Source organism: Salmo trutta, chromosome 5 (assembly GCF_901001165.1).
Source record: "Salmo trutta chromosome 5, fSalTru1.1, whole genome shotgun sequence".
NCBI lineage: Eukaryota > Metazoa > Chordata > Actinopteri > Salmoniformes > Salmonidae > Salmo > Salmo trutta.
The window spans coordinates 17,381,700-17,392,911 of record NC_042961.1 but is presented as its reverse complement, the minus strand read 5'-3'; the positions used below and the strand labels follow the sequence as shown (position 1 = coordinate 17,392,911).

General features: G+C 38.7%; 1 protein-coding gene across 1 annotated transcript; it reads right to left on the bottom strand.

The window, feature by feature from the left end:
- Positions 1-953: 953 nt before the first annotated feature.
- plek (pleckstrin) lies at positions 954-7,302 on the bottom strand. The gene is made up of 9 exons (XM_029752730.1): positions 6,998-7,302; positions 4,146-4,301; positions 3,787-3,968; positions 3,553-3,644; positions 3,210-3,394; positions 2,861-2,965; positions 2,348-2,431; positions 2,058-2,130; positions 954-1,921 (listed from the first exon to the last, which is right to left on the bottom strand). The coding sequence occupies exons 1-9, from the start codon at positions 7,037-7,039 to the stop codon at positions 1,782-1,784; spliced, it is 1,059 nt and encodes a 352-aa protein (XP_029608590.1). The 5' UTR covers positions 7,040-7,302; the 3' UTR covers positions 954-1,781.
- Positions 7,303-11,212: the final 3,910 nt, after the last annotated feature.

The following is an 11,212-nucleotide window of genomic DNA, read 5'->3' as shown; positions in this document are numbered from 1 at the left end:
AACCAAAACTTCTGTTATTTAAAATGTTTTAAACAACTAATTGACCAACTTCTGGTTCAATTATTTAAATTACATTTTGTTCATTTTTTTTATGAGCCCAAGCACACATTTCTCTAGATATAAATCAGATCCAGCCTGAAATGTGGTATGTAGTAGGGAGTTGTAGTTTCCAACAGGCCAATATTCTACATAGTTTAGTGTACACAACGTGGTAATTAACTACAATTACCATAATACAATTCCACATCTACTGGTCCAGTCTGTTTCTTTTTATGCCTGCTAAGGGAAAGGCAGAAGCATGCAAGGGGATATAGAGAGCAGCGGTTGCTTCAGGAGGCATCTCTACCTGAAAAGACATGATCTGAGTGATTAACAGCTGGTACTCAGCAGTCATAAAAGTATGCCTTAATTACTTTGAAGAACTACAAAATATGGATTTTGTCACACAGCATAGGCAGCAGCTCTATAGAGATGAGTGATGACTTGGAATTAAATAATAGTCATCAAATAAAACAAATGTAATATATTCAACAACTGAAATATTTTATTAAAGTAAAGTAATGTGAATAAATGATTGTTAAGTGATAATCAGCAATGGGCAGTCACTACCATCATGGGACTTGTATTAATTGTTTTATTCTGTGTTACAGCATTCAACCCAAATAATAGAAACTGAAATAAAAAAAACGGATTATTTTTTAAATAATCGAACCAACCTCAAAAATCACTAATCACTGAGCACTAAATCCTGGGTAACTGTATGAAGAATAGCTTGTGTAGGAGAGTAGGTCGAGTTTAAATGAAATAAACGGTTGGAGAAGTGGTCTTTAGCTGAGGTGAGAGGTTTGACGTGATGCTTTTTCGTGAAAGTCAATTCATCTTCCATGATGCCATAATGCCCGGTTGGAGTAGATAAACACGAGAGTCACAAACCAAAGGCGCATGTCAAATAATAGAGGCACACAATTCTTGATTTTTACAACCAGTACTTACATTTTTGGACATTTACTTTTTGATAGTAACCGGAAGGTGGAGACAGAGTAGATCTTTAATTAACATGTGTAATACTGTGGAACAAAGAATTGTAAGGGCTTTTTGACAGACAATGGAGTTAGTACACAGCCACATACAGCCAGTGCAGAGACCATGTGTATATCAAGTGATATGAGTTAGAATCATCATGAAACCCACAGTGACGGGTCCTCAGAGTTCGGAAATTATTTGCAGGATATGATGTGTTTGTTTGGTCATAGGAACTGGCTAGAATGTTGAGATTCTTCTAACTGTCCTATTTTTCACTATTGTCACACGTCAGATGGCTTCATACCTCCGCGACGCTCGTCCCTCAACCGGTGCAGGCAAAATCGACACGCTATCTGATGTAAGGCAATGATTTTTGCCGGGGAGCTGGATGGAAAAGTAGAAGGCCACACCAGAAACCACTACAGAACTTCACACCTTTCTACACAGAGATCATTGCACCCTTCTTCACAGCCTGCCTGTGATAAATATATCTAAAGGTGAGAGTGTCCCCACATCATGTTGAATGTTGAAAAGCAAGTGAGGGAGCATTTGATCTATATGAAGAGGATATTCATAATCACTCTACATAAATACAATATCAAACCTAAAACTCTTGAAATAACCGTAAAAGCAGAGTTTAGGATCATTCAGATCGGTTCGGATTCCTTCTGGCTCTGCAACAATGTTTTGAACATGTCCGTCCATATTCCATATCCCTTCATGTGAGGTGTTAAGAGTAGCTATGGATCCTGTTGTGATTATTTTCCGGTTTTTGACACCGCGTGGATGGCTTTGATCCACTCATTCCTCTCCTCAGATGTAGCCGCTTGGAGGAAATAGTGTGTCTCGTCTGAAGTGATGATCTCAAAGAGATTCCCATCAACATCATACCTCTTGGCTGAGCCGAGAAAAGATGAAGAAGAAAAATGTTTTGAAGAACAAGTTAAAAGAGAATTGCTGACAGGAAACGGCAATTACACTTCATAGTCCTAGTCACACTGAGCTAGTGTGGGACCTGGTTCAGTGTAACTCACCATCAGGAACAAACTCCACCGCTGTGATCACAGACCCTCGCAGGTGGATAGAGCCCAGAGGGTACTCATCACCCTACAGAGAGAGTGAGAGTGGGGAAGGGAGAGAAATAGGGATTGAGGGGAAATAAAGAGCAGATTAGCGACAGACAAAGACAGGAAGGAGAAAAATGATGGACATTAGAAAAGAGCGAGGTAAAGATAGAGAAAGACGTTTTTCATGTTATGTTCTTGAAAAATAATATCGACATTGAAACAAATTTTGGGTGAGGTTCCACTCTCTAATCCTGTACCTTGGTGGGGTCGTAATAGTGAATATAAGCAGGATCGTTCCGGAGGATGAATTTCCGCACCTTCCAGTTTTTCCTCCGATGTCCCTAGGGTGAAAAAAAGAGAGCATGACGGGCAGTCTGCTCTTCTGATTCTGATCACTTTAAGTCGTAAAAACAGCACCGACCAAAGACATGGTGCTGTGGTGAACTTTCACTTCCTCCTTCATCGAAAGGCCCTATTTATAGACAGCCTACAGCCCTCTCACTTTCCACCAACTCTGGGGACAGCCGATGCAGGACCTTTTTTCGAAGACATTATGCATGTTTCAATCTTTTGTGAAAGAGAGAACTTAACTGTAATTCTGAAAATGAAAGTGATGCTTACTGACAATAATATTTTGTCATTCATTTAATTAACTTAAGTATGTAATACAACATCATTCAGTACATCCCAAAATATCTGATCCGGTAATAATCACATTAGTTCATCAACTAAATATTTAATGTCGATTTACACAGTGTTGTCAGTCTTACCTGTTTGAGTAAGCAGCCCTGTTTTATGATGTTACCCCTGAACTCCTCCTTCACAATCACGTCTTCATCACTGGAGTATCCTTCACAGAAGAACCCACTGTCTGCCTGCAACACACCATACAAGGTAAAGAAACATTAGGATACAGTATTATCTCATCTCATCCTCACTTAGAATACATTATAGCTTTTACATACGTATGTTTGAACATTTCTGTCGTTATAAACTTCACCTAGTCTGCGTGGTCTTCTAGCAATGACCACATATCTTCAAATCTTCTAGCAAATATGGAAGAATATATAGACACTAACAGCTAGATGACTAACAAAAACAATCAGTCCGTTCACTCACAAAGTAGTAGAGTGCATTTGGCTCATCGAGGACGGTGGACACTGCCCCTCCCTCGACCCCCTCTTTGGACACGTCCCCTGCGGGCTGTAAGAATCCTTCGTTCAGGAGTCCTGTGGCCAACATCAGAGCCTCAGGCCTGTTCCTGGCCTTGTCCTTAGAGATCAGCCAGTCCACCACCGTACCACCTGCATGAAGAAGAGAATCAAAGCTGGTATGATCTATCGCAATGTGACTCAATGAGTGAGACTCAATGGCTCAATAAGGCTCCCTTTAGTCTGACCTGGATAAATACAAATTAAAAGGAAATCCCCTGTCACCCAAGTCCCTATATGTACTACTATACCTGTGAAGCAGTGATTGTAGACTCTCCTATCCTTTTCCAGCTTCTGCTCTTTGACTCCATTCTCCTGGTCTCTCATTAGAATGTATAGCTCACTGGGAAAAGGCAGACAACAAAGCAGACAATACTTAGAAAGTTATCAAGTGAATGATGGCTATAGTTCCGAAGACATGAATGTAGCTCCTGCAAGCGTATTGTGGATCATAGGTGGTAAGTAAGACAAGTCAGAGGTCCTACCTGAGGTTGATGGTATCAGGGAGGCGAATGGACCTCCGTGTCGACTTCCTGGCAAACTTTACGCCCCCCTGCAGACAGGTGATGGCCCTCTTGATGTCCTTCACCCAGGACTCTCTCTCCTCCAGGTGTGTGGCCTGGAAGAAATGGTCCTGTTTCTTGGCCGTGCTGAGCTTAAAAACCAGCTGAAAGAAAATGGCAATGTTATATTACATGTTTGATGTATGGGGGTGAATGTTTTTCATTGTACTTTAATTTAATTTTGTATGTTGCAAAAATTGTGAGGTCAGGTCAGGAACTAGACTGTTTGGAGCACTACGGTAATGATAGACGCTTGTACTTGTATTTAGTAGTGTCCGTACCGTCCTCTTGCTGAAGTCCTGACAGGGGCTGGTCAGAACAGCTCCCTTGAGTGGGATCATTCCTTTGGGGGCACTGTCTGCCTTTCTCTTGAAGAACTCCACCCCATCATCAGACAACACCACCCACACCACCTTCCACGAGTTCAACACTGTGCCCTGAACAATACAGAAAGAAATGCATATGTTGATAGAATCAATCAATCAGTCCCTATACCACAGGTATTCTGTTACTACAAAACAAATACATTGCAGTTAGAAACCCGTTAGAGAAGATTACATTGTTATTAAACGGGTATAATAGAAACATCATGTGAAGTGTTACCAAATGGACTTTGTTCCAAATTGACTTGCCTGAATGCTGGGCATAAAATGTATTTAATTTACACAATACATTTATCAAATATTGAGGGCTGGGACGAGGGAATTACATAAAACAACACATATTAACCTCTGCATTTGAATGCAACTGCCTCGAGCAGTGTTTTGTTTTCAATCCCAACTTCCCCTATTCCATAAATGCAAATTAAGAATCTGTTGTACATGACTTTTCTGTTTATAAGAAATTCTGTTCAGCATACACATTTATGGGAAGTGAGTGAGTGAATGTTGCCTAATCAATCCTCACAAAGAGGGATGTTACTTGAGAACAAATCTTAAGGTAATACACACCATAAATAACATATTCATAAATACAAATACTTAGTTTTATGTGAAATGTTCTTGTTGCAGTTTGCCTTCACTTTGGTGATTGTTGTTGTTCACCATAGAGAGTTCACCACAGAGCTATCACAGGCGCTACTTATAGTTCTAAGAATATGTTCCAATGATACTGAACAACTGATAAAGATTGGAGCGCATAAGAATATAGCACAGGCAAAAGTTTATATGTGAAGAACAGTATAATATGTGACATGACAAAATCATGTTCTATTCATTTGTCTTTTGTAAGAATTACAAACAAAACAAAACATACACATACAAATGACAACAAAGAGCCTCACAAACATCCGCAACGTCACCCCTGCCCAGAAACGGCACCATTTTGTTTCTCTCTGTCGCCCAAGCACTTTCAACATTTAGATAATAAAGCATTTGACCATTCCATTGTGTTAATGATGAAGGATTGGTTGATTTCCAATTTTTAAGTATACGGTTTTCTAGATAATTGACGAGAAAAGTATCATCCAAACCATTGGGTATCTCACTGCTCTCATATGCCATGTCATTTAAATATGCAGACAGATAGATTAAAAGAACATTTACATTTTAATAAAGCCAACTTTCTAACTCCGCCCATAGCATTCCCAGAAGGGATGGATTATTGAGTCATTGTTAGTTTTACACTTAAGACTCTGCCATTGTGCTGTAGAATTTGTGAATTTTGTCTCGTGTAATAAAACCTATACATTTGTTTATACTGGATTAAGCATACATTTTAGTTAACTGTCATTTTGTCAGTTATGTTCCAACATTCCCTCCATCGTGTGCCAATATCAGTTATTTTTAAGTCTTGGTTCCAATAGATATTTTATTTTTCTAAGAGACTGTCAGTTGAATATGCTCTCTGCAAGGTTTTGTATATCTCACCTATCATATGAATATCCTTTTCTGACTCAAATAGGATTCCCTCAAGATTTCTCTGATGTCCAAAAGATTTCAAATCGAAATGACTTGATATAAAACTTTGAAGTAGTATGTATTTGAAAATATCTACATTGGTCAGTCCAAAACTGCATTTTAATTTTGTCATGGAAATACGTGCATTTCTTGTTACCAAGTCATTTACGGTTTCTGTGCCTTTAGTCTTTCATGTGGACCAATTTAATCGGTGAATTCTGAAAAGCTATCCAAGGATTATTCATTATGGTAATGTTTTTGTTCTTGTATAATACATTTATTTTTCTTCCATATTGTTATAGTGTTCTTAACTATGAAGTTGTTCATGTTCTTAGCTGTTTCCTTTGTAAACTGACACGTGAAAAGATTCTGGGGATGAGCATGCACATCTTCAGTATGTACCCCTTGTTCCTTCACCCTGGGTGGCGAGTAGATACAATTCAAAGTCTGAAAGGTTGAAAAGCACCCTCAGACTTAGGAAGATGTAAAACTTTCCTTTTTATTCTATGAGCTTTATTTTACCCATATAAAGTCTGTTATGACCAAGTATACTTTTTTAAAGAATATATTCGGTGGGGTCATTGGTATTGACGAGAATAAATATAAAAACTTTGTAAGCTATGCAATTCTGAAGAGGTGTATTCTACCTGTAAGATTTATGGGAAGATTATTCCATCATCTTCTATTCAATAGATGAAGTTAGATTTTGATTAATCCAGTGAGATCATGGGTTATCCGTCGTCATCTGACCACAGACTAAGAGTCTGTCTGCTTTGACGAGACCCATCGTCTGTGTTAGTCATTTGTCAGGCCATGAGAAATACAAAGTCATTTTCAGATAATGAGGTTTGTGGGTGAAACAGTTTTGTTGATATCTGCTCTCAGTCTCTAAATGTTTAAACTGAGCAAAGCGATCAAGTCTCAAGGCCAAATGGAAATAGTCCTAAAACTACGATACTAACCTTCAGTTTAATTTAAAGCACTTGACTGACAGCTCAAATTGGACATGTAACTGGTCAAACATATTGCCAGCTGACTTGACGTTGCTAAGTCTTGTCATCGTCTCCATCGAAGGATCTTGTCCGTAACCCTCTCAAATGTGAGATAATCTATCGCCTTGTAACTAAGCTGTCAACAGCACATTTACAATGTTAAAGTCTGGCCCAAGGTAAACACAAAAACATACACTAATCAATGTTATTTGACAGGAAGATATTTTCCTTTATCACCCTTACCTTTTTGACCAGATATCCCTCTTTGATCTGTTTTGGCTCCATGACCTCTAGCTGCTGGTGTCTGTGTCTGAGTAACTGATGCAGACACAAGAGGAACACTCACCCCCCTCACATATGACCTACAGTGTTGTGTGCTGATAGAGATGGTGGAAGTTGAATTGGGTGTGTCACAATGCTGGCGGCTTGCTTAGCTTCCTCTTCCTGCTCAGTGGTAGTAAAATAAGGATGGCCACAGTTGCTCATTCTCTTGGTCAAAGAGAGAATGCCTGTGTAACTGTTTGATATCAAACCTTAGTTGTCAGTCATTTGCATTTCAGTGTCAAGCATGCATACTACTAGACCAAAAAACGATAGTTTCCAGAATGTGGGCACAGGCCGATTTTTTTTTTTAGGTCTGGGCAAGGTTACTCATGATGACGCAAGTCAACGACTTAGCACAAACCCCATGACCACCTTTCACCCACAAGCATTTCAGTCACCCACTTCAAAAACTTTTTCCATTCAGCTGCAGAAAAAGATAGACACAATTACGCAAGATAAGTCAGTCTGTCATGGCTTAATTGAAATCAATCACTGCAAACTCAATTTCGCAACAACAGAAGCTGTTCAAACAGCTCATTCTCATGGTATGTGGACTGGGAGTTAGACACCAACTTAATTACACAAGTTAATTATCAGGGTAAACTCAAGTATGGATTTTATTTTCACATCAGTGTGTATGCTAATTAATATATAATAGCCATATTGGGCCATCTGAAACAATGACCCCTGTCTGACTAATTATGTTAGGCCTGTCATTCCATTCTTTCTGCTTCTATGCTCTTCAGAGTTGTGTCGTTATCTTGGCAGGATGTGGTTTCACTTTACCCTTACCACAGCTTATCAAGTGCTGCCTCTGTGCCTTGGGTCTCAGTTGAGTTTACTTACTGAAAGATCTTCCTACAGAGGTCTACACAGAACTTGTAATAACTTCAATGTAACCACAGGACTAGACAAGGGTATTTTCTATCTCCAAAATTGGTTGCTTTACCATTAACATTTTTACAAATATCTGAGGGAAGCACATTCATCTATAAGAGTTCCAGTAAGCTTTTAGTCAACTAAAGGGTTAGGTAGTAAAATCCCCTCTAGAGGACGCCACATACACATAAAAAAGGCAGGTTGACATTTATTGTCATGAATCTTGACCTGGAGGCAGAACTGAGCAATTTCCGCTAGATAGGCCAGTGGAAAGGCAAAATTGGCTATATGTAAAAATGTATGAAAAAAAAATTTTTTGAGGTTAGGGTTAGGCATTCGAGTTAGCAGTTTGGTTAAGGTTAGGGTTAAGGTTAGGTTTAAAATCAGATTTTACAATTTTGTGGCTGTGCCAGCTAGTGACCACTCTGCAGAGCTGCCCCCAGGGCAAGATTCATGACAATAAATGCCAACCTGCATAAAAAACCAAACACAACAGCATATTTGCAGACCACTGACTGCATTATATTTGCATTGTGCTCGGACATTTCAGGAAGGGACAAAGAAGAAAAATCTAGATAGAAAACAAAATAACAAAAGTGTCAAGGATAAGCAGCAACAATATACAAATATAGAAGCAAAGCAGTTCATAAAATGTACAATGAGATTTAACACAAAAAGAGTGGCATCTGCTGGTGAAAAGAGTAAGGAGTGATGACAAAAAAATGTGTTGAAATCACAAAAGAAAATAGTACGCTACTCCAAAAATATACATTAACCTACAGAGTTGTTCCAATAAACAGCTACTTTGTTTATATGTCACCTTTTGATTACCATCCTAACTTTATAAGCCTGAAGGACTTAGCTCCCTGGAACATCCTCTGTGCGGTTTGTAATAGAGGCCAAGGAACAAAGGACATACTGTACATTCTGTGGGCTTAAATCAGTCTTTACTTTAAATAAACATCAGGAGGGGTGATGTTGATGAGTTTATTGATGAATCTTGGGAGATTGAGTTTCATTAAGTGCCACCCTGAGACTCATCTCTCAGACGCAGTGATTGGAAAACGACCCTGTTAATGGAATATTCATTCACTGGCAAAGAAACCAGGGGCATACTGAGGACATTCAGTTCTATATAGAAAGTTGGGCGTGAGCACTGAAGGCTATACACAATGCTTGTGGGTATGTTTATGTTTTTGGAGTTTGTGGAAGGAGTTCTTAGTGGCGTTGTACTGTAGTGCCCTTCGAAGACAATTGCATTATGGGGGATTTGAAAATTAGACAAGTGAGTCAATTTATTTATTTTTTGGGTTCCCTTTCTCAATGGTGAGGTCCCAAAAGTTGATAGTTCTAGCGACTCAATATAACATGCCTGGTAAGAGAGGTGAAGCTGACTCATTTTGTTCTTAACCTATCTTCTCCATGCCCTTCTCTTTTCCCCCTCAATTTCCCTTCAATTTTGGCTGAAGCAGATGGACAGAAACAGAAGCTGTGAAGTGAAGGTATAGCATGTTGCACATGCAGCACATCCTGTGGTAGTGTAGCATTAGAGAACTGGGTCAAGTTGTCACCCTGGTGCAGGGGCGATGTATTCAACTGAGAGTAATGTGTGGTAAACATGATGAAACCCCTTTTTCTCCTCCACACCTCCTTTGGAGTTGAGTGCTATTCTTCAAATTTCAATCACAGTCCACAGTTGTTTGAACCTGCATAACGGATGTGTTTTCCAAAGAGTGAAGTGTGTCAGGGTTCCAGTATGTGAACGGTCATGCCATTTTAAGCTTCATTGATCCAAAAGTGTTCCAACTGTGTTCATACAGTTACAAACTTATAAACTGATTTCTGCACAAGATGACGCATTGTGCTCTCAATGTGAAGCCATGCCCACCAGTCGGTCAATAAAAGCTTGAAAGGTTGCCACTTTTACGTCAACATGACATACTTCGGGAAAGCAATAGCATACAGTATTGGCTGTTGATAACATTCTCATCAAAATGTGTTCATATTCCTGCAATTCAAGTCATGGACGAATCAGATGTCGATTACATTAAAATCACAGGACTGGAACCAGGAAACTATCAATTCATTTTTCCTCGTCAGTGCCGAAGCAAGGTAGTACCTTCTCAGGTCACCTCATTCAATTCCAATAATTTACAATATTGCACAAAAATATAATCAATTCAGGAACTCATGTTATCTAGCTAGTTCCTTTCTGTTGACCAGTCACTATTTTTGTCTTAAGATCAATGTTAAGATGCAGCAATATGTTTTTGACGTCTTCTTTCCTGTGTGTGAGCCCCCTGTGAAACATCAATAATGGAAGGTCACAATGTCGAATTTGATGACAAGTGTAAGCAAAAGTTACTTAGAAGTAACCAAACGTCATTCTCTGCATGTCTGCAATTTTGGAAAATATCACAATTAGACAGTGCCTATGACACTGATTGGGTGATTTAGAATTTTGTTTAGTAGTATATACTGATTGCCAGAAAGAGTAAACACAATTGCACACATTTCTCTTATGATGAAAATAATGTGTTATCTTCTGTGAACAGAACACTTAAAGGGCAACTCTGCCACTTTTAACATTTGGGTTGTTACTATGAAGTAATCTATTGGATGAGAACTACAAACAGGAGTTTCCATTGTCAGCCTGTTGAACTGTTGTCTCTTGCTGATGCGGTCATCATAAAATGGTGGCGCTTGCTTCAGTATAAGACTGTGACATGTGAATGTTAGTGTGTTCATGGATGACATTGAAATACTGAATGTCAATGATATTTCAGTTATTTGTGAAATTCAATCAGAGATGAATGTCCTATTTATGTAAAGTTATTTGATATATGAATATTCGTTTATTCTACTTTTGATTATTTCAACAGTCACTTGATGAAGTTGAATCATTCAAATGTGCTATATTTTTCCACAGCTTTTAAGCTGCTCTCAGATCTTCAGTAACACATGCATTCAAATTAAACATACTGTATACTGTAGATGGCACCTACCTCCATTTTTATAATGCAATTCTACACATTTTGTCATGAGGCTTAGATATAGTTTACCAGTTTTAAAGCTAATTTCCTGCAATTCTACACATTTTGCCATGTGACAAAGGGAAACGTGCTGTTTTATAGCTCATCGCAAGCTATTCCTCACATTTTGCCATGAGGATAATAGAAAATTGTGCTGTTTTAAAACAAATTTCCTGACATTCTACACATTTTGCCATTGCTTATTACGTGTTCATATGCTATC